General features: G+C 55.5%; 1 protein-coding gene across 6 annotated transcripts in view; it reads left to right on the forward strand.

Moving 5' to 3' along the window:
• The first annotated feature begins 8955 nt into the window (after positions 1-8955).
• IKZF1 (IKAROS family zinc finger 1) overlaps positions 8956-23777 on the forward strand; it is a 76897-nt gene continuing 62075 nt past the window's right edge. The window contains exons 1-2 of one of the 6 annotated variants that reach the window (XM_090286994.1): positions 8956-9017; positions 22694-22747. In XM_090286994.1, coding sequence (XP_090143120.1) covers positions 22708-22747 — 40 coding nt within the window. In that variant the 5' untranslated portion in view covers positions 8956-9017; positions 22694-22707. Of the gene's footprint in view, positions 9018-9635; positions 9871-13101; positions 13538-22693; positions 22748-23777 lie in introns of those variants that run through there. The other 5 variants (XM_090286997.1, XM_090286993.1, XM_090286992.1 and 2 more) reach the window with 5 other exon arrangements.

A 23777-nucleotide genomic window follows, 5' to 3' on the forward strand; every position in this document is an offset into this window, starting at 1 on the left:
GACCTTCCACCCCAAAAACAGGCACACATTATTACCCATTTCCACAGCTCCAACATACTCATTTATACGGACCTATTAAACACCACTTCATCCTGTGATGAACGTTAATTTCTTTTCCATTATTTTTTTAAAAAACCTCATTCTGATGAGCAGCATGAAACACACACACCCTTCTTTTGGGGGGCATGCCTTCCTCGACGCGACAGTGTCTACGTTACACATTTTACATCTTGATTCTTATTGATATGGAATTGCCACCTGTCCTCTAAACTACCCTGTGAATGTCACCAAGGAGCCCCAATTTCTCTGCCCCTTAACAACCTTCTTTGAGGTGCAATAAACAAAAATGCACATCTTGCAATTTATTTTAACTTTCAGATTTCAGCCTCTTCTAAGTAGAATTTTTTTTTTTTGCATTCAGTGGTCTTTTGTATTTCTTTTGTAAATGGTATAACTAATCCTTTGCCCACTGTTTATCAAGTTATTTCTTTCTGTTTTTTATTGATTTGTAGGAGCTCTTTCTATATGAGCAAATGTAAGCCTCTTTTACATTTATCGCAAATATTATCTCAAAATCTCACTTGTATGTGTATAAGGATCTTCTTGTCTTCTTTTCCTTTCTTTAAAAAAAACACTAGGATAGACACACTCAGATGCATACAAAACCAGAGATGATCAAACCCTGAATGCTCATGTGGTCCTCACCCAGCGCCATAGCAAACATAGTACCACCCCGGTGCTGTCTCCCAACTGCTCTCCTTCATGTTACTGTTGCCGTCACTCACTGCTGCTGTGATTGTTCTGTCGGAGTGTCTGAAAGCCAAGCTCATCTTCCCATAAGCACACCAGCATGCATCTTTAATTAATAAGAACATTCTGGTGCAAAACCACACGCCATTTCCTCAACTCCTCCACCTTCAATGCCAACCGCCACTTGCCTACCACAGAAGACCCTCTGGGGAACCCACGGCCACTTCAAAGCGCACCCCGCCGGCTTGTTTTCGTTAGCCCACTTCGCCTACCAAACCAGAGACGACGCCGTTGGCTTTGCATAGGCTCTTGAGCACACATCTGTCCTCCTTATCAGACTCTGTGTTCCGACAGAGAGAGCTTGCCTCTCTCAGGTGCTTTTGGCACAGCCGTCAGTCTCGCTGTGGAGCCCTGGACGGCGCGGGGCCTTTGAACCCGAAGGCAGTTGTTCTGTTCCGCTGCCTGCCCTCCGCCACAGCTCAGTATTTCCAGTTAAGTGAGTGTGTGCCAAGGTCTCAAGGTCTTCCTGTGAATTTTCCATGCGGCAGGCATTTACATAGGCACTGGGGTGGGGGGGAGTTATGGGTTTTCCCCGAAGCATTTCCCACTTACCACAGCTGCCTAATTCACAGCCGTATTCAGGATTTCCCCCAGATCAATACATTTATTTCAGCGCTCTAGTAACTCATCTTCCGTAAGCCTCCCTGGCTTGTGCGGCAGGCAGCCTTCCCCAAGAGCTCTGCTCCTCCCCAGGTATCTCTCCCTTCGCGGTGGACTTTCCCAGGAAAACCCTGCCACTAGGCACGCACAGCGCGTCTCTGGGAAGGCCCTGCACAGGGAGCCAGGTGTCTCCTGACCTTCAGCGTGCATCTGTTTTGTTTACTCTTCCAGGGCATTAAGTTCCTTGCTGTTACTCACACAGCCTTGAAGTCAAACCCTCCAGGTTTGGCCAGAGGGGTGTAGTCACCACAGGTGAGTAGGTGATGACCTCAGTGGTTGTGCTTGTGCTGCTTTGAGGGTGTAGTCGGCCTGGGATGCTTCCAGAGAGTCAGCCCTCAGGGATGGGGCCTTCTGGGGTGACATGCCACTGGGGGACAGAGGGAGGGGGACTTCGAGGTCACAGGGCTCTGCCCCACAGCTGCTCCAAGCTCCATGCCAGCCCACAGCAGAGCACTGCCAAAGCCAGAATCAAGTCATGGAGGATCAAGTAGGGGACTGCCTGTCAACCATCCCATCTTGGGAAGGAAGAAACCGACACTTAGGAAGATCAACAGGACATCTTGCCCAAGGCTGGAGAGAGAAGCGTGACCAAAACCCATGTTTTTTACTCTCATCAGGGACCCTCTCCATCTATCCAAGTCAACCCAACCAAACCACACCATCTCCGGGCACTGACTCTCTTCACCTACCCAACCTCTACCAAAGCTCAGAAGGCCCGTGATGCCTCGCTGAAGCATCTCGTGTTATGGCTGAGCTTAAAGTCACCTCGGAGGGGTTGACCGCCATCATCAAACTAATTCCAAGGGACTTTGAACAGAACTTGGTCCATCTGCCGTCTCAGTGATTCAAGTGTAGAACCCCTCATCGTGGGCCTCAGGAAGATGGATTAGATATGGCCCCGTTGGGTGAACTAATGTCTGCTGCAGCAAAAGAGAACAGTGTGCATCAGATTAAGATGAAAAATATACCTCCACAGAGAAGAGATTGTCATCGGGAAGCCCTAGTCCAAAGAGTGGTCCGACCCTGCACTTGACCTGCCTCCATTCTTAAGTATTTGGTCTTTTGTCTTTGGAATGGCAACAGATTGGGTCTTTAAGAGATGAAATAAACACTCGGTAGTTCTCCAGGGCTCATGCAGCTACCGCTCATATTTGACAGTCTCACACACACCGATCTGACAGTCTGCTGTCACTAATCCGTATGCATATAAGGTGTATATCACCCCCATGCCTACTGGAGTCTCACTTAGCCAACGACATCTGTCTTTGAACTGTCATGAAATGCTAGAATAATTATTTTTCTTTTGTGGCGTCAATTCCTCTTTCTGTCATGATTAACCTTGTTAAATACCCTCCTCCCTCCCCTTATGAAAGGCATGAACTGAGTGCTAAGTTGCAAACGTACCCCTTAACACATGCAGATGGGGAGAAAAGTCTCATCTAGCTCTCTGCTTCATCAAACATCAACTTTTACAACCCCCCCAATGGGGAGTAGGCCCTTTTGTACATTTAACAAATTCGAGCAATTTAGCAACTCAGTTGAAGTCTATGTAAAGTGCTTCAACAACAGGGGTAATGAAGACACTGGCCCTCTGTCTTAGACTTGGTTAATGGAAGACGTGAAGTCTCAAAACGCGCATCGTGGCAGGTTCTTGCCGAGCTCCTAATGCACTGCTGGGAAAACCTTGAGAAGTTTTCCATCACGGCGGGGGGAGGTGGGCTGACAGTTGCTACCTTCGCTGTCAGGGGCACTGTGGGAGGCTCCTAAATTTATGGTACCTAGGAAATGACTCCCATGCCAACCTGTCCTGGAAGAAGCCAAGGAGCACAGCGCATGCAGCTCCCGGGGCTCCTCCAGGGCCACGAGGCTGGGTCTGGGCAGCTCCATGGGCGGTGAGCGCAGACAGGTCTCTGTCGTCTCTGCCCAACCCAATGAAGGGAGGTCAGAGTGAGGAACGGTCCTGTTGGCCTATGCATGCATCAGCTTGCCAAGCCTTAGCTGTGAAACAAAGTAAAAGCAGATATTCAGGGAGGGAAGTAGACTCTTCCGGGCTGAGTGGCACCATTATCCGTGGGTGTGAGGGTCTCCATGGAAAGCCATCTCAGCCGAGTAACCAGACATGGAATGCAACCAGTTAGAAGGTCAGTGTCAAAGCTTGAGGTTCATCAAGAAAGTAGCTTGCTTTCCTTTTGCTCCACCTGCTCGTGTTTCCCCTCAGTTTCCTCACCCCCCCCCCAAAAAAAAGAAAAAGAGAAATGTGATCCCGCTCCCCGGGAGGAGAAGACGGATGCGCACTTTTTGCTGATGAGCACAAGAGCTGCATAAGCACCCATCGCGGGGCCCCGCGCGCCGCCGCTCCCCTGTGCCAGGCGCCCGAAGTTCTCACCGAGCTCAGCGCAGCTGGCTCGGACGTGCCCAGCAAATGTGTGCTGGGGGAGCCGGGCCAGCGGACTTGGGGGCTGCTTGCCGGAGCCCTGATGAGTGTCTGCCCATCACCGCTGCGTCTGGGTTTGCTCTGGGAGTTCTGCTGGGCGCGCTAGTCCAGCTTGAGGGAATCCATCACTCCGTGTGGGCTCTGTGCTTTCCTCGCTTAATGGCCTTGGCCTTGTGACGGCCAAACGCTGCCCTGGAAAGAGCACACAGGGCTCTGCTCTGGCTGGAGGAGCGTGTGGACCCGAGTTTGGCTTCCCAGGAAATGGCACCGTCCTAAAGGGTTTGAAGCAGCGTGCAGGTCTGCTGGTCTGCACATACGATTGATGAAGTGCTCTCCAAGTGCATCCCACAGCTCAGCCCGCAGAGCTGACCCCTTGGTCCTGCGCCCAGTGAGTGCCCTGGCTTGTCCGCTGATGGCTGTGGAGGGGTCCCTGACTGTAGTCGACAGCCGTTCCAGCGCGTGCAAACCCTCTGCCGCAACCAGCCCTGACGAGTGGGAGGTGCACTCTGCGTAGCCTCCTGTGAGCCCTGCTCCGAAAACACAGGGCCATTCAATGCAGTGCACTGGAAACAGTGTTTGGCAGAAAATGTCGAGGAGATACTATCCTGGAAAATAAAGGCATCTTGTAATGAGAAGACAACCCTGCAGTTTAATTGCAGGACACTGTTTAAGCTAAAGGAAATTGTGCGTCTGAGCTTTGAAGTGGAAATAAACTTGCTGTTTCCTGAGATGCACAGCAGAGAAAATTAGTTATTTCTCTACCTTAGAAAAACATATCTGCAAAGGAAGAAGAATATTATGAGTAAATATTAAAAGAATACATAGCCATTGGGCTGTGAGCAGTTACAGAATACATTATATCCTTAAATAATTTCTGACTCACCAATTCAGAGAAAAACTGACTCCTGGCCTCGCTAAATTATAATCTGTTCCTCATCCTACAGAAAAAAGGACGTATCAGCTCACTTAGGACCATTGCCCCAAACAGCCAGAACAGGATTAGGGAAGTTCATTGTGATTCTGAAGTGTTGCATTTGTAAATTATTCTTTGCTCTCTTCTTGGAAAATAGCTTGAACCTGAGAATAATGCATGTATGAGGGTAAAGTGAACTAAACTGCCAGCCTCTCTGTATCCCCAAGAAGTGGGGGATGGGGAACATTCTGGACTGTAACCCTCCTTGCTGGGAGAGCAGTGACAGGTGAGGAGGGAACGCTGTCACCGCAATGGCCAGAAGGATAGAAAGGAAGGTGACTCCTTCCAACTTGAAGGCCAGGGACACGGAGTCCTGCGCAGATGGGAGAACCTTGTCATCTGAACGAAGAGTTAGGAAAGTGGACGTGCCCTTCCCACGCAGGACCGGCACGTGGACACGCCTGGGCTCCAGGCACTGAGGAGACGAAACACGCACGCACACGCTCCATCTGCACAGAAAGTGAACAAGAGAACATCGATTGAACAGCGTGTGAAAGAGGCGGTGTGCGCTGTGGGAGACGAAAGAAAAGGGGAGTGAGGGATGCTGGGTGGGGGGAAGGGTGGTGGCCCCTCTCCGAGGGTGGGCAGTCACAGCGGAGCAGACCTGAAGCAGGCAAGGGGAGCCAGGTGACAGTGTGCAGTGTGCTGTCCTGGCTGCCTGAAGACCAGCAAGGCGGAGCTGGCTGGCTGGACCCCCGAGAGCAAGGGCGCAGTCGCCGGCGGGAGTCCTAGGCGGGAAGGAGCCAAACCTCCTGGGACTTGGGCTGCGCCGGCCTGCTCTCCAGCAAAGAGGAGCAGGATGGACCTGGCCTTTTCTCAGGCCCCCAGCTGCTGGGAGGGGCAGGGACAGGAATTTTGCAGGTGAAAGGAGACCTTTGTTTGGACCAGAGGTGGCTGAGCCGGTCCTGACAGACTGGAAGGTGGTACGGAGACCGGAGACCGGCAAGAAGACTGCCTCCAAGGGCTCTGGGCTCAGCGATCCCCACCTGACGAAGGAGAGGAAGGAGGCCAGCATGGAGCGGGTCTCAGCCTTGATTTCAGAGCAAGGTCCGAGCCGCATGTCAGGACATCGGGGGACACGGGAAAGTGTCCAGGGCCTCGTCTGGGGAGCTCCAGCATTTGGGGAGGATCCCGAGAAGGAGCAGCTGGGGCAACAGGGCAAAACCAGACCACTGTGGTCTCCAGAACATCGACCTAGTGACATCCTCCGGTTCAAGTGCCACGTTTGTGGAAGTTTTTGCAACGTAAAGCCCCAGAGAAACATTCCCGAAACCAGGGGGACTTCGCGCCAACCACCTGGAGATGCTTCCCCCCAGCTCTTCCCAGACAGAGAAGCAGCCCGCGCCGGGCCCCTGAGCCACGCGCGTTTTCCCGGTACACGTCCACTTCCACAGTGGGGTTCTCATCTGATGAACGATGGCGCAGGCTCATAGCACTGATAGCTCCGGCAGCGCCGTAAATGTGTGTCCCCTTCCTTACGGCGCTCCTCGTGACCTCTTCTCTTCTCTAGTAACATATGTGATGTGAAACATGTGTGTCAATCCACTGTTATGCTATCGGTGAAGCTCCTGGTCAGCGGCAGGCTCTTTGTGGTTAAGTTTGGGGGAGTCGGAAGTTTATGTGCAGGTTTCCAGCTGCGAGGGGGTTGGTGCCTCTGCCCCCTGCGTTCTGCAAGGGCCAGCTGGGTCAAGGTTCATCCCCGCTGCGAATCTGTGAGCACCTGGCTGCCCTCCGCCGTCTTCCCCGCCTGCTTTCTGCTGGGCATCACGTTCTGAGAACCTTCATGGGGAAGGAAGAGGGGAACTGACCCTAGTCACCAGCTATTCCCAGCGAAGGCTGATGTCCACGCTCTCGTGAAATCTTTCCACCTGCACCGCGCAGCAGGATCCACTGCCCCGCTGCAGGTACAGGTGAGAACGGGATGCTGAGAGAGGGGGCGTGACTCACCTGAGTTCCTTCAGGGAGCTCGTGTGGGGCTGGGTCCAACGCCAAGGTGCTTGGGACATTTCCCACTGCAGAGCCACAAAGCTCAAACCTTCTGCACAGCTGCCCCCCTTCCTTTCAGCCAGGACAGGTGGGCGAGTCATGACGTATTAGCACTGCCGAGGGGGAGGTGCCGTAACAGCACAGGAATGAGCGCCTGGGCTCTCGGTCTGTGTGCTTCGAGACCGGACGCCCCTCCCCCACCTCACTCTCTCTGGGGTGGGCCAGGGGGATGGCTGATCCCTTCTTCAAGACCAGGCTTGCTGCTGGCATTGGCTGCCCACTGGAGAACGATGGGAGAAGGGGCACCCTGGAGGGACCTAAGTTCTCCGCAGGAAAATGGGGTATAGGCAGCAGGCATCCCAACCACCTGGGAACTGCATACCTCAAAATATCAGACACTTATTCAGAGCAGAGCGCCCACCCAGGGTGCACCTAAGCATGTACGAGCTTCTCAGAGTTCTTGTCATGGTGAAATGGGGCAATAAGCGTAAGGTGCAAGGCCCAGGGGGGCTGTGGGACCCCGCTTGTTCTTGGGTATCTGCAGCACCTTCCACCTGGAGTCTCTTCAAACGTGTGTATGTCCCCAGGAGTGCGAATCCAGCACACAGGCCTCGTCATCCAGCCAAGGCAGATCCCCCTGAGGCAGAAGAGCATGAGATGAGAGAGAGCCCAGCGTGGGCTGTGAGACCTGGAGCGAGCCCCTTAACCTCTCTGTGCCTCCGGTTCCCCACCTATAAATTGGGGGTGATGATATCAGCCGCCTCACGGACTGCTTGTGGATTACAGAGATCCCATATGGAGGACTCGGAGTGGGAACTGTCCCTGACAAGAACTCTGAGGGCAAAGTGGCATTCATTTCTCTTGTAGACAAAGACGATGAGGCTCAAGGGCATTCAATAACTTGCCCAAGGTCATGCAGGAGCAGAGAGGCCTAGGGCAGAAGAGACTTCCAGGCCGCACCAGGCAAAGCTGGTGAGTGGGGCACCTGAGCCCTGCCACCAGCAGCCTCTGTGGTCAGGCACAGCCCTCCCCAGAGTGTCGCCCTTCCTGCCACACTCAGCTGCCCTGAAGGGACCCTTTGTGACATGGCACCCTTGACCCTGTTCTCTCCACCTGCAAGACCCGCACGGCCTGTCGCCCTGGAGGCCTGCAGCGCCCTGCCTCACTCTCCCGCAGGAAGTCCCTCTGCCTTGCTCCAGCTACCCAGCGCTCCAGGTCCCTCCTGCCCACAGGTGCCCTGCAGCGCCTTACTGGGGGGCTCGCAGGTCCTGGAGGACGTTCATCGCGGGATTATTCCTCTTCTGCTCCTGCCCGGGTGGCGCCAGGCTCATCAGACTGATGGGCTGTGCAGTGCGAAGAAGTGCATTGTCAGAGCGCATCCCTGCCCTGAGACCCACCGCGCCCCGCGCACTTCGGGCTCAGGGAGGGGGAGGCTGAGGGGCGCAGAGCCGCGCAGCGGGATCGCCTTCGCTGTCACCTCCTTGATACCGCCCTTTCACACCTGCGTGTGCACACGGGCCGACATGGAAGGCGCGATCCTAACTTCTGCAGCGAGCAGGTGGGAGGGAAGAGAGCCAAGAGGTATTCCATTGGTTGTCTGGGAAAATGAACTGCGCCTTCCCTCACTTGCGGAGGATCAACTCTTCCCTCCCCCTCGGGTGGGCACTCATGACTTAGGGTCGCAGCCAGAACCTGGGAGCCAAGGGCCCCCCCCCCCACCCCGTTCCCAGGGAAGTGGAGCTGGGCGGGCACTGGACGCCCCCGGTCACTCGGGAAAGTGCTTCCTGGTGTCCCAAGTCCCGCAGTCCCCAAGCCTGGCAAGCATGCGGCCCGAGAAGAGTGGCCACGCGGGCAAGAAGTGGTGCGGCCAGGAGGCGTGGGTCCCCTCCTGCCGCTGGTTCCCTCGCCCGTGCCGGGTCCCCAAGGGTTAAGCCTAGGTCCTGCCGCGCCGCGGCCGATCCCACCGCCCGCTCCGGGTCTCAGAGCACCGGCCACCGCCAGCCGCGCGGGGCCGCGGGACGATGCGGCGCTGGAACGAGGAAGCGCGGCGGCGAGGGGCGGGCCGGGGCGCGCTGCGCGCGGGGGTGGCGGAGGCGCGCCGGGCGAGGCGGGCGAGACAGGCGAGCGGGCTGCAGCCTGCGGCGGCGCTAGCAGGTACGGCCCCCGCCCCGCCGCCCGGGGTCCGGTGGGGCTGAGGCCAGCCCCGAGCCGCGACAAAGTTTCCGTGCGCAGCCCGGGAGTTGCGGTCGGGACGGTGCCGCGCGAGCCGGCTACCCGGCGGCGGGGCGGGGGCGGTGCGCTGGCCTCTGTGCCGCGCTGCGAGTCCGGGTCTGCACCCCTGTCCGCATCCCAAGCCATGTCCCGCTCCTTGTCCCCATCCTTGTTCCGCTCCGTGCCCCGCGCGTGTCCCGCTCCTTGCCCCGCTCCGTGCCCCGCTCCGTGTTCCCGATCGCCGAGCCGCGCGAGGTCTGGGGCGTGCGTAAGGGGTGAGCCAGGACGGCTGCAGCGCAGGTCGAGCCTGCACCCGTGTGAACGCCGCCTCGAAGTTTGCGGGGTGCAGGGCGCAGGCGGCGGAGCACTGGCCCGCAGGGGCACGGTCCCGAGGGCCAGGTGCGCGGCCCGTGGGCGGCGCTGTGAGCGCGGGGCAGCGGCCGGCCGCGGGCGCGAGAGCCGGGTCGGCCTGGCAGGGGGGTGGGGAGTGCGGCGGAGAAATGGGGAACAATGCGAGTGAGCAACTCCAGGAAGTCGATGTGAAAGAAAGCTGGGAAGAGCGCAGCGGCCAAGTTGGCCGGGCACTCTAACAAGTGCCTGCCGGGCCCGCGCCGGGCGGCGGCTGCGGGACAGTCCCCGGGTCTCCGCGCAGCGCGGCCGAGCCGGCGGGACGCTTGGCCGCTCCGAGGCGGCCGACCCAGGCGAGCCGTGCAGGGCGGACGGAGTCCCGGCTCCGAGGTTGCTCGTGGAGCCCGAGGATCAATCTTGGCCCCCAAAGTGCGACGCACAGATCCACGTGAGTGTTTTCAATTGAATTTCAAAAGGAAAACCTGGGGTAGCTGGTGGGTTTGAGAGACAGAGAGAGAAACAAGGAGGAAAGAAAAGACGAGGCCGTAAGATTCCCAGTCCCGGGTCCGCTTCTTCCTGGGGATGGAGCGCAGATGCAGGGCCTGGCGGGCAGGGGACCGCCCTGAGCTGCCCGCTGTCACCACGAGGACTGTCTAGCTACAGTCACGTCCAAACTGATCTGCACTTCTACAGTGCGGTCAGGAGGCCAGCCTTTATGAAGTCATTCATAGAGACCTTGTTTCTTATTCAGGGGTGAGAGATGTTGCTTTTACTCTACCATCCGTTAGACCGGAGTCTGAACTTGCTTTCTGCACAATAGAATTACCCAGGTTTGAAACGTTAGTGGACTTTTGCTGACTGCGATTTTGGCGCTCAGGGTAGGGAACACCTGGGTCGTCAGGCATCAGGTTACTTGCGGCTGAATTTGAAATGTTTTCAATCCTTGTCAGGGATCCTGGGTGCTTCCTAAGGAATCTCCCGCAGGTGTGATTGGTTAGTTTGTTTGTTTTTCATTTGGAGGCACAGAGACAGGCATCTGGGGGGCGAACAGCGTCGGGATCTCACAGGGTCCATCAGGCACGGCTTCCCAGGGCAGGCTCCCTCCTCCCTCGGGTGCAGCCGGCCTGAGCGAGCTCATGGTCCTGCACCTGCCCAGGCTGTGGCTCTGCGCCCCGCCGAGTAGCTCAGCTCCCAGGTTCCTGGTTTTGAACTTGGAGAAACAACAAACTGCTGTTGGAGAAACATCTCCTTTCTAGTCAACACACCTTCTATTCAAAGAGCAAAAATCATGGAGGTTGGAAATATTTAATATGCATGATATTGAAACGTTGGTGGGAATTTAAATGATTGTGAGGATCAGCTCCCTTTGGTTAATGAGTTGAGAGGAGGGAGAGCCCGATGGTTGGAGCCTCTTGAATTTATTTCTTTGTTTCAAAATGTTTGTTTGATGAGGTCCATGGGACTTATTTGTTACATGGGATTTTGAAAGTAACAATTTAAATCTTATTTATATTAAATGTGTCAGAATTGTTTAAATGACAGATCAGATTATTTGGTTTGTGGCTTCAAATTTAAACAGTGACAGGAGGGTCACCTGCTTACATCATAGAATATGCAGAACATGTGAAAAAATAGCTTGTATGAACAAATAGAAATAGTGATGTCACTGTGTACAGTCCTGTGCTACTCTGCTTTAATATAACGGATCTGATTTCAAAATCTCCCACAAACATACATGTTTATCCTCTTTTTACATGGAAAAAAATAAAACACAGGACTTCCTGGTCTGAAAGTCCACCGGCGCCGATGCCTGAAACATCTCACTGAGTTAAAGGGCCATGTTTTCTTCCCTTTTTGTCTCTGGTGAGGGTGGAAGGCAGGCTTTTGAGAAACCCCGCCGTGGTTATGTGTGCAGTTCCCGTGTTTCAGTGAAAGGGCTGCATGTTGAAAGACTGCACACCCTGCAAAGTTCAGGAGCCCCCCCAGCAATTGGAGCCCCTGTTTGGGATGAGCCCACGCGGTCTCTAAATAAGTGTGCATATGTCATGTCTGACCCCTGGAGAAGCTGGCCCTCACACGGTCTCCCGAGAGAAGGCAGCGGGGCTGTCCTTCAGCGCCCCCCCCCCCATTGAAAAATTAAGGTCACAGTGAATTTCCTGGCCAGAGGCCTGAAGCCCACAGGGTTGGGACGACCATGTCTCCTCACTTGGCTGGACGCTTAGAGTTTGAGGACAGTGGTGCTTTGGTTTGGGGATTTTTTCCCCCCACTTGGCTTGGATTTGTGTGTTTCACATTTGGCTAATGTAGTCGCATATTGTCAATACAAATGAGAGACTTCTGAAATTTGCAAGAACGCTATGTATATTCTGTCTACCACGTACCGTGAAGACCCCCACCCCCACGCACATGTATTATATGTATACTTCAAGGCTGTGTGCTTTAATGGATACAGGAACTAGACACACACACGCAGAGTGCACACGCGTGCAGACCACCTGACCTGAGTAACGCAGCTCCTTCCTTTTGGTTTTTGTTGGCTTGCTTTTTACCTTTTCCTAAAACAGGAAGGATTTTTAAATTTGTGATGGTGAGTTTAGGCCTAAATGAGGGAGCACCCTGGGTGTCTGCCTAGCACTGCGCGTTCATGTCATGTGAGTGCCGTTAGCCCAGAATCGAGCGGCCTCTTCGGGTCTCTTCTCCTCTGGCCTTGCACTTGGGAGATAAACACCGGCTTTGCAGCCTTGTTCTAAGGCAGGCTCACGGCCGTGGGCGCGGCATTCGGAGAGCAGACGCTCTGACGACCTGCTGTTTCTCAGGCTGAGGGGCGCTGGGGGTTGTGGCTCCTGCTTCCTGCCCCTCCTGCCCTGGCCGTTCGCACTGCTCCCCGCCTGCCGTCCTTATGCTGGGTCTGCACAGCCCCCAGCCCTGTGTGCGACGGTCCCTTTCTCGGGAGGAAACGCGAGATGTAAAAGCCACAAGTGACCCATGCTTATGGGGCCAGGGCCGTCGGTCCAGGTCACACCGGGAGACTGAAGGCCCTGCTTTGCCCCCCACAGGCTCCTGTGCCCCTGGGGCCGGGCCTCCGTGAGGCTGAGTCCCAGGAGTCAGCTTTCTGTCGCTTCTAAAACTCAGACGGAGGGAGCGAGCCCTGGTGTGCGCCGGGGCCCCGGGCAGCAGCCCCAGACCATTTTTATCTGCTATCGGCTCCCCGCGCCCACGGCTGCTTCCTGGGGACGCACAGTGTGACTGCCGCTCCTCGCGGTTTAATAAGCGACTTCCCACCAGCACTTGGCCTCCTGTGACGGAGGCCCACGTCCTCCTGTGTCCCCTGCTGTGGCTTTAATAGCTTGTGTTTGACGTCGTTTTTAAGTGTTTGGTGATATTCTGACAACTATTGTTAAGATATTGTGAATCATTATGAGTGACGTGATAGAGCAAACAGAAGAAGCTCTGCAGACATTTCCGAGCGGAGAGCTGGGCTGGTCCAGCCTGTGGGGTGTGTGTGTCCCTGTCCCTGTCCCCATCCCCGTCCCAGAGGCCCAGGGGAGCAGCTGAGGCCTGGTCTGCGGCCGCAGCCTTATGGGCTCAGCTGCCTCCTTTTCCTCCTCACATTTGCCTGTGACAAATGGGCGTGTGTCACGGGCACCCTCCGCAAGCCGCCTGGTGGGAAACTGTCGAGCCCGGTGAAACCCCGGGGCCCAGGTGGGGGGGCGCATGTCCTCCCGCCAGAGGCCCGGCCCCATGTCCCTTCTCCAGTGGCCATGTCTGTCTTTGGGGAACTCGCGATTCCTGTTGACGAAAAGAGGCCTGTGTCCTACCACAACCTGTCACATCAGACGAGCGAATAATCTCTGAACCTGCCTTGGTTGGGGCAGGAAGCTCAGGCTCCCTTCCTGCCTCTGTTTTCCTGACAGAAACTTTCTTCCCTCCTTTTTTGCATATTTGGCAAATGGGTCCACCTTCCTCTCCGCCCCAGTGGAGTGTGAGGGGCAGAGAGGAGAAGGCCGGCGACGGGACAGCAGGGTCCCTCCCAGGAGGCCGCGCTGAGGGGACTCCGCGGTCCGGGGACCCAGGGTGCCCACGTCGGGACTTGCGTGGCGGGCACAGGCTCACTGGTGAGTGCCCCCCGCCTGGGTGGTTTGCTGCGCTCCCCCGGAAAGGGGACCACGTCGTCTGCCCCCCCATGCCGGCCGCATGCCCCCGCCCACCGTCCAGGGGACAAACAGCTTCCCGAGGCCCCCTGCTCCCTCCGCTTTCGGGGGGTCCCGCGTGCAGTGCCCCCTCCTGATAGCTCCAGCGTGGGGCCGCCTCTTAACACACGGCTTAAAATGGGCCCTCCCTAGTGGGAAAGGGCCTTCTGCGCCCTTGCTCACCCCAGGGCGCCGGGCCCCCTTTTCTCCAGCAACCACTCACTGCTGGAGGAAGTCCGACTCTCTTCCTGCCCCTTTCGCGCCAAAAGTGAGCTCCGGGGGGCAGACAGTGGGTGCGACGGGGGGACAGCAAAGGGGGGCCCAGCATCTCCCCTCAGTTCTCCCCTTTACTCCCCTCCGTGCCCTCTGCCTCCTTTCTTTCACGTGAGATGTTTTGCAGAGACCATTAAAACAACTAAAAATGGCGTAAAGTATTTTTAAATGGCCTTATACATATTGAAATACATTTTTTATGCTTCATTTCTGAATCACACACTAAACTCGACACTCTGAAGCACTTTCTGTTCGTTTGAAACTGTTTAAAAATGAACAATATGGTGGGGATGGGAGCCCCTGTCTGAAGCTCGGAGGTCTACAGTGAATATTGATTCGTCAATTCTGGGTAAACTTTTGTGGTTAAATCAGATTTTTACTGGCAATCTTGGAGCAAATAAAACAGCACATAAGATCCTTCCCTAGAACTAATGGGAAAGTGTTTAATTTAGAATGTTTAGGAGAAATGAAAATGAGGAATTGATCTTTCACGAGCTTACTTGGAGACATTCTGAAATGTCCTCTGGAGCGTCTAATGGAACCAGAGAGAGCCAACGACCCCAGGTGCCAGGCCCGCTTTTAGCCTGAAAAGGTGACCTTCTCCACTTCCTTTGCACTGAGTTTTGAGTACGGCAGAAAATTAAAGTGATATTCAAAGAGAGCCACAGTGAAACATTGATACACTGAGTATCCCAATTCATTAAATTAAAATCATACGGCTAATTATCTCAGGTTGTTAGAGATAAGGCAACTAATTACCATTTTCAAAAGATTTGGATATGTCTGATGCTTCTCTGTGTGTGTTTTTCTGCTCCTGCCTGGGGTTGTGTATGTTTCTCTGCATTTAAAGAATTTTCAGATTAATTTAGAGCAGACAATGCTTTTGTAAAAAGAATGTAATTTTCTTTAGAAAAAGGAACTTAAAGTAAAACGTTGAAAATAACTAAACGTATCTAAGAGCTGCAGGAAAATTAGACTATAATGTTTAACATGAACTTTCCTGTGTTTTGCTCTCTGAAGGACGTGAGCATTTTCTGCCAGATTATAAATAAAGACGTGTTGATATTTGTAGCCGGCGAATGAGGAAGTTGTAGCTGCCGTGTGGGTTCTCCTGATGCCACCCCCCGACCCGGGTTTGCACGGGGACCCTGGAGGCTCCAGGCTGTGGATTACAGAATGGGGTCCCGGCAGTCCTGGTGGGACCTCGGACCCCCCGGGGACAGTCTTCTCCGGGGGCTTAGAGGTTTGGGCTAGTGCTGAGCTCTCGTCACAGAATAAAACGGAACTCAAAGACTTCTCTTGCTGGTTTGATCCAAGGAAAGAGAATCAGATCATCAAGTAGCATTCTTTCCTGTAATTATTTGCTTTCTTGCCCGTAGCAATTCTTGTTGCCTAATAATTGATCCATGTGTCTACTGATGATACATTGTATCAATTGATGGTACATTGTATCAACTGAGATACATTGATTCTTCCCTCTTCCCTCTCCGATGCAGAGCGCCTTGACTTTCATTAAACCATTTAAAGTTGGGGAGAATGAGGTGAAGGCCAAACTACTAAAGCTACTAAGAGGTTGAACTAGATTTAAGGAATCTATTTTTTGGATCTACATTTTGTCTTTTGTGAACATAATTTAAAATGGGAACATAGATCATTTCTTAAATAATTTTTCATGAAAAGGTACCTCATTTTGATTGATTATAATTGATGATTTTGTGGGTGCTGTAAAAGAACTGAGCCCAGAATGGAAGGTCCGTAAGAAGAATTTTCCATTAGTTCGCAAACCATGTGGCCTGAGCAGTTCAGAGGGAGTCAGAGAGTCACAGGAAGGCTGAACCCCTGTTCCCTGAGCTCCCACAAAACCCCCGCATTAGAGGCTGGGCCAGGCAGCCTTTTATACTGCAAGGAGCAGGAGTGGAAAGATATTTGAGTAACAGTGAACCCCGAGGCGTGTTAGCTCCAGGGCACATTTTCTTTCTGTGTTTGTATCTAGATTCACAGGCCTAGCTTCACCACCAGCCGGACAGTAGAGCCTTTATCAAAACACAGTGAAAAAAAGTTTACAGGTTTGAAGACAGTGTCCTCAGCAGGCGAGATCATAACTGCTTCCCAGTTATTGTTAATACGCCCGTGTCCATGGATTTGTAAGCAGCTGGACATTCCCGTGAGGATTTGCATAATTTTACTTCCCTGGGTGTGGATAAAACAGAGCTTTCGCCAAAGAAACTTCTGCAAACACTTCTTTTAAACAGAAGGCCACTGGTCTTGTGGAGAGCTCAGGCTCACAGGTGCATTTGGGGGGTGTTGTGGGTGAGCCTGTAGATCTCTCTGCCACGTTCCGTTTGCACTCTGGGTTTCAGCGTGTCCACGTGCCCGCGTCTCCTGGTGGGGTAACACAACCCACCGCGCAGAGGGCGTGGTGAGACCCTGTACCCTTGGGGGAGCGTATGAGCCCTGAGCAAAGAACTGAGTTAAAGATGGAGCCTTCGCACTGATCTATTTTCTAAAATGGGGGGGAAACTCTGAAAACAACAGAGCACCGATTGTTCCAGGGCCCCTGTGGCCCCTCACTTCATAGTCATCAAGGATGGGGTGTCAGCCTGGGCGGCATGTCTGTGGAAGTCCTTCTCGGGGGCTGTTTCACGTGTTTTCAGGATGCAGGTCTCATTTGATTGTGCGGTTGTGCCGGCCGAGGGTGAAGGCCCTCTGAAACCGGGAAGGCGATAGAAGGAAAGGAGTCCACACTTAGATTTTGTTACTTCAGTGATGAAGCGTGAACGCCATTTATGTTTGAGGAAGTTGCTTAGGAAGTGGCCTTACTAGAGGGTCAGGCCAGGAAAGGTCCTGGAGCAGCACCGTATGTAAATCGGGGGTACGGCTGCTGAGTAAACAGCAGCGACCCTGAGCAGTCTGAGAGCTGGGGACACCGCCGGCCCGGCCCTCCCCGGGAACCCTCCCCCTCCCCCAGGAGGGGCACGCTGGGGACAGGGGACAGACACAGGAGGACTGCCACCCAGGACAGCCCTGGGCCAGGCACCCAGCTCCCGGGAGGCAGCGCTAGGTCTGTCTGCCACCCCGTCCTCTGTCTTTGAAATTCTAATGGCTCGCTCACATCTCTTCCCTCTGGCGTCCCTTTGAGAGGAGCGGCTGTTTGGCCGCATTTAAAAATACCCTCGCGGTTCCTTTTCTTCTGCCTGAAGCACCTCTTGCTAAGAGCAGGTCCAGACAGCTGGTAGCTGGTTTGAAGAGGCGCCCTGGCCCCTCCAACCCTTCCTGGGGTGCGTACAGGCTGCTGCCTTGGGGAGAAGCAGGAGCCCAGCGTGGCCTGCCTGAGCGCCAGGCCCTCCATCCCACAGCAGGGTGCTGGGGACAGCCCCGTGGGGGCATTTTCTGTGGCTCCATTAACGGTGGGGGCAGGGAAGCCATTTGGCTCCCCCGCTGTCCTGTGTGAATCTTGTTTTTCATTGTCCTTTACGCCAGCCTTCCCCTGGGGAATAATCAGGCAAGTGTATGGATTGGCAGCTAATTTTTGAAAAATGAAAAGAATCCAAAATGAAGTGAGTGCACAGAAGTTTTTATGTCCCCAGCCTGTTCTGTCAGGTGTCAGGAAAACCTGTCAGGTCCCCGGCCTCGCCACAGAGCCCCGCGGAGAGCCTTGGCTTTCTCTTGGAAATGTCCCCCCCCCCCCCCATTTACAGTGTAATTCACGGTGATATGATACACAGGCAAAAATAAAACCTGCTGGTGGGAAATGAAAGGCCGTTCTCCGGGCTGGGCTGACGGCTGTTCTTAAGGAGCGCTGTGACCGGAGGCATTTGAAACAGATTACAGACGTGGATCTTGTGCCCCTCACCCCCACAAACCTGCCCCCTGAGAAACCAGCATCATGTGAGCATCAGGAGGTCACCCCAAATGTCCGTGCAGCGTCACTGGTCAGGGAGGAAAGGCAGAAAGAGGCAGTGGACCAAGTCCCCAGGATTCAAACATATTGTCGAGGTTTGGGGGGCAGTTGGTGTTCGTTGCACAATATCCCAGAGAACATGCTTTTCTTCCCTCGAGGTCCCGGCACCGTTATACATTTGAACTTTGGGGTGTCTGCGCCAGGCTTGGAGGTTCAGACGGGCAGGCACAGCACAGTGAAAAGGTGTCACCGCCATGTGGTCGCGGGTTCAGATCTCAGCTCTGCTGTGTGTGCCCCTGGACCAGCTGCTTCTGTCTCAGCCTCAGTTTCCTTGTCTATAAGGTGGAAGCAATAGCACGAACTCCGTGCCCTGCTGATAAGGACAGTCTGAGAGTAAACACACACACTTGGCAATGGATGTTGGACTCCAGGCCAGACACGCTCATGAAACGGAGGGTGACGCTTATGGCCCGGGGGCCTCAGCAGTTTCCCTGTGAAATGCCAGGCACACAGTAGGTTGTTTAAAGACAGCTACCTGATACCAGAATCCTTGCCTTTACCAGGTTTTCTGGCATATATAACGTACCCAAGAAATGTTATGGAATATTTCTAAGCAGACAATTACCTAGACAGTATTGGGGAAAGGAAAGCATGTTGTATGTACATACGTGTGTATGCATATATGTATGTGTTTTTGTCTTTTTATTGGGATATAATTGACATATAATGTTATACTAGTTTCAGGTATGCAGTGTGATGATTGGATATTTATATGTTTTTACACATGGCAACAATTTGGCCACAATCAGTCTCCTTAACATCTGTCACCACGCAGTTACAAATACCATGTTTTCCTGTGATGAGACCGTTCAGGTTGACTCTCGTAGAGACCCTTCAATGCGCAACCCGTGATCGTTGACTGTGGCCATCATGCTGGACATGGCATTGGTTTTGGGGAGGAAATGAGTGGAGTTGTTCGAACCTCGGGGAACAAGGTGGCCGAGCCTGCGGCCGGGCTGCGCGCTCAGGAACAGGGGGGGTGGGGGGCGGTGGCGCTGAGCAGCGTTGGTGCGGCCCGGACAGCGTGCAGAGACCCCAGCGGTGGTCTTTGACAAGTGCCCCTTCCGTGGGCTTCCCGAGCCCAGGCTCACGGTTCAGAATCAGGGGAGAGCCCGTGCGTCAGAGCTAATACTGGGAGGAGAGGGGTTTGTCACCGTGGAGACAAGAGGGGCGCAGAGGGCACTAGGGGCCTCGGGACCGCCCCGGCCCTTCCTCTGACAGTGGCCCTCGGCTCCCTGGCCGTGGGCGCTGTTCCTGGGACCACTCGGTCGGTCGCCGGCAGGGAGCCAGGCGGACACCCCTCCTGAAGAATTCCACGGGGCCTCCCTGGGGGTCACCGCTGCCCGGGGCTCTGGGAGGCTTCTCCCAGGACACAGCCAGGTGCCAGGCCCTCGCGGGCGTGGAAGGGGAGCGACGGTGAGGTCAGGCAGGGTGTTCCCAGAAAGTCTCACTGCCCCCCAGGGGCTCTCCTGGGAAGGTCCACATGGGCCCAAGTCCAGGTTTCCCAGGTCTGGCCCCTGGGGACAGAGGGGCGGGGTGGGGGGTGGGGACCCATTGGCGCCTACTTTTTACGCCTTTGGCTTTATCCTGCACGTTCCCTGTTCTCAGAAGTCATCAAAATGCCACCTTCATGGGACGGATCCTGTTTCATCAGAAGGACCAGGGAGAGACAGAGAGAGGCTTCCGGGTCAGTGACCGCTCCGGATGTGGGGGCTCCCTGCGCCGTGCGTGAGACCCAGCTCCCACCCCCACCCCCAGGCTCCACAGAAGCACCCCTGTGGCCGGTAGGGCACCGGGGAGCCTTGCATGGGGGCCGGGTCTCCCACCGCGCGGAGGGTGAGCTCCGCCCACCCTAGTTCAGCTTTCCACGCAGCAGACAGAATCACAGCACGTTCCTGTGACACGATGACTCCCCCGGCACCCCCTTCACAGGCCTGCACCCCTCGGTTTTTGTTCAGGGGAAGGTTGCTGAAGAGAAGCTGTTGATTTGCTTTTGTGGGGGCTCCTTGTTCGGGCTGCAACCCCCTGCGCCAGGAGCCAGAGTGCTGTCTTCTCCTGACGCCAGGCGCGCTCCCAGGCGGCGGTGGGGGCTCAGGAAGCGCAGAGCTGGGTGGCGCCTGAGCTCCGGGGGTGGTGGGGTGGAGCTTCAACCACAGAGGCCACCGTGGCCGCCCCCTGTCAGGCAGGGGCGAATCCCCTCCCCCCCAAACAGTTTCTCACTCTTGGACGAGTCCTTTGGTCTTTGCCTAAAAGCAAAGTCACTGTTACAAAAAAAACAACAACACTTTTTTAATTCATCCCAAGAGATGCAAATTTGGAGTTTGGGGAAGTCTGAGGGACTTTGTCCAGTCACCCGCCGTGTGATGTCAGACAAGACAGGCCGTGGACATGGCAGGGTCCCGTGTGGACCTCTGTGCTCTGCCCCTCGGTTATGCGGGTTGTCAGGATGGCAGGGACAGCCGGCTGAGAGCAGGCAGGGAGGTTGTCTCTGCAGGGCCCCTCCCGCAGGGGCAGCGCGGTGTCTGAGTGGGGCTGGTGGAGTGGGACTTCCACGTGCTGTGTGTGTGCATGTGTGTGTCGGGGGAGTGTGCACATTCAGTGAACATGGACACAGGTCTGGTGACACAAATCCAGAGTCCTCTGTCTGCGTGTGGTCAGCTCCGTAACACACCCCCATCCTAGTTCTAGTGTGCAGACAGGGCTCTCGCGGGAAGAAGCCCCCGCCCATCCCCTGGGGACACGGGTCACCAGTGTGGGAGGACTGCCTGGGGTGAGGTCTCCCTCTGGGCAGGGCCTGGTCTGGGCACTGGCTTTCTCCTTCACGATGCGCTCTCCCGTCCATCTGCCCGGACGGACGGATGTGTGAAGGGGACCTCGGTGTGGAACTTGGTGTGGATGGATTCTGCCCCTGACAGCAAGCTCAGAGGGTCCCTCCAAAACATGCTGGCAGGGCGTGGGCTCTGGCCACATGCGTGGGTGGGTAGCCGTCAGCTGGGCCTCAGGAGATAGTTGTTGTTCTCATTGGAAATCACAAGGATTCCGTGAGGTGCTGGTGGGACCCCTCCTCTCACTGAGCGGTGTGTGGCCATTGATGCGCAGGCGTGGATGTGTATTTGTAAGCACAGTGGGAAGTCCGGCGGCGGCCTGGTAACGGTGTGGCCTTCCCGTGGTACTGGTGGCGCCAAGGCTGGATCTACCACGGCTGTCGCCAGTCAGTCCGGGGACGTTGTGGGGCCGGGCGGAGAAGGACTGCGCGCGTCCTCAGAGACTGGGCCCCTTGCTGACGCCGCCCAGGCATGGCAGAGCCTTCCCCTCGCCCAGGTCTGTCTGGCTTGTCATCGTCGTGACAGTTTGAGAGAATCATCGAGTTTTGCTCTTTCACGGTTGGGGTGTGATGGTGGACACCCGGCTGTGGTCCCCCTGGGCTGGCTTCCTGTTTGCTCCTGGGGCTGGTGGGTCTGCGTGGCTGTGCCCGGCCCCTTCGTCCTGGGCTGCAGCACTTGGGGGCCAGGGGGCCTTCTCCCTTTCTGGTCCCCAGCTGTGCCTTTGCCATGCAGCAGCCTTGGAAATCCAGGCGGCTCCCCAGACACCTTTGGGGGCGCTTACAAAGAGGTGGGACCCCTCCCCATCCAGGTGACTGGTATTGGCTTCTCTGAAACTGGAATGTGTATTCCACGTGCTCCAGAAGAACATGCATGTGGCCTCTGCCTGCAGGCCATCAGCCTAGCGGGACAGGGTAGGGTCCCCCAAGCCCCTCCACCTGTGTCCAGGGCTCTCTTGAAAAGGCCACACAGCTCAGACCACACATTTGGGCCAAAGAGGCAGAGCCCCACCCCCACCCCGGGAAGATGACGACCTGATGTAGATTCAGTGAACAGCCCCAGCCGGCTGGTAAGGGAGCGGTCTCCCCCGTAGGTGGTCCAGCGGAGCATAGGGAGCAGCACTGCTGAGGTCACCTCCGCCTGGGATGGGCCAGGGCCACGTGAGACCTGCCCAGCGCAGGCCAGGGCCCTCCGTGTAAAACACAGCACACCCCGCCCTTCTGCCCGCAGACGCTGGCCTCTCCCTGGGGTCCCCTCATGTTGGTGGCTGGCAGGGCAGAGGCAGCTCTTCCAGGTTGGTTTTCTCTTTCTACACCAGCCATCTGTCAGCAAAACAGGAAGGCTCAGGCCCTCTCCCGGCCTTGTTTTGCTGCTGTGGTGGCTTCACTTCTCCCTGCGTCAGAGCGTGGCGGCGGCTGAGGCGAGGGCCCGCAGGGCGCGGGGACAGAGACGGAAGTGCCCGCGTGGCCCATCTGCCCGGCTGGAGGTGTATTCATTATTGATGGACGGGGTACGCAGGCCGCTCCGCTATGCAGCCTGCCTGGGTAAATGAGACATTCTTCAGCAAATTGCTTCGCTTTTTTGATTGCTGATTGTGTGCGTGTCACCAAGCTGACTCAAGGTTCATCGATGCATGCTCAGTAAATTAGAAAGAACATAACTCTGGATCAGCCGAGAGAATGAATTCTGTGCCTACAATGACCCAGGGCCATTTAATTTTCTGCTTAATTTTGTTGCAGTCAGTTTGCATTTTGGGTTATTATGCAGTGGGAAATTAACAATAAATAACAAATTTGGTCTTCCTGAGCTGGTAAGGATCTTTTTTATAAATCTTTGTAATGCCGTTCTTTCAAGGATCAAGGTCTGTGCCAGTCTGATACCCCAGCAAGTATGTGAGCAGGAAAACGCACCCTTCTTGGCAGATAACCTTGTTGTTAAGTACCTGGGGCTCCCTTCCCTCGCTCGTGCGCTCTGGCGTCTCACAGCGCTCGGCTCTGCACTGAAATGCCTTCCTCTCTTTCTCAGATAACCCGAGGACAATGGACGGTGAGGAGAGTCAAGACATGCCCCACGTGTCAGGTGAGACCACGTCAGACCCTTGTTGGGGCCCTATGAGGACCGCTCCCTGGGGGCCAGAGGTCATGGTCCTATTCAAGGGGTGGAGGAAGAGGCGCTGCTGGGCAAGAGGAAAAACCAAGATGGAATTTGTGTCAGTGGTTGGTGTCAGCCCTTAGAGGCCGCCCCCGCTGGAGAAGCCGTGCAGGAGCGTCTCCAGGTTACACGTGGCTTTACTGTTAAATCTGAGGCACCTGAGGAAGGACTTAATGTATGTCGGTGTTTAGGGGGCTGGGTCACTGATGGGTCTTCTCTAGACCCCAAGCCTCTACCAATGACCTTGGTTAAAGAGAGAAAAGGGAGGGAGGGAGAGGGAGGGGGAGGGGTGGAGAACGTAGCTTGGCAAACAGGTTGGGGGCACAGCCCAGACATCTGTTAAGTGTGGACACAGCCTCGCTCCTCTCCCCTTTGCCAAGTTTATCCCAAGCCTTACTGGACACAGTCCTCTCATAACGGGGGACCCAGGAAGTGGGGCAGCAGGCACTGGGAGGTGAGGCCGAGGGGGGGCCCCAGAGCATCCCACTGGGTGACAGTAGCCCAGCCCGCCCAGCCCCACGTGCTTAGGTGAGGAAACCCGCCTTGTGTCTGCGCCAGACCTCGGGGGTCAGCAGCAAAAGCAGCCTCTGCGGTTTTCAGTGCTTTGTGTTTAGAGCCCCACGGACTCATAACCAACATCAGGCTGGTGTCCTTGGGCCACTGGCCTGTCATTGTCCTCTGGGCTTGGCTGACCTGCCCCCACTGGTTTCCAAGTTCCCATGGGATTCTGCCTCTGGGTCTAAGTCAGCCTGTGGTGGAGCCCAGGACCGAGGGCGGCCGCTCTCAGCCGTGCAGGCCGGGGGCTCCAGTCCCGCCCTCCTGGGGACACAGGTGCTCCCGACCACGGAGGGCCCCTCCTCCTCTAGGCCAGCTGCTCCTGCCACGCACAGAGTATGGACGTCAACTCTCTGCACTGCAAAGAACAAGCCAAAAGCGAGCTTTGCAGACTTGGCGCTGA

The sequence above is a fragment of the Furipterus horrens genome, unplaced genomic scaffold, assembly GCF_987537825.1.
Source record: "Furipterus horrens unplaced genomic scaffold, mFurHor1.1.pri manual_scaffold_9, whole genome shotgun sequence".
Classification (NCBI taxonomy): Eukaryota; Metazoa; Chordata; class Mammalia; order Chiroptera; family Furipteridae; genus Furipterus; species Furipterus horrens.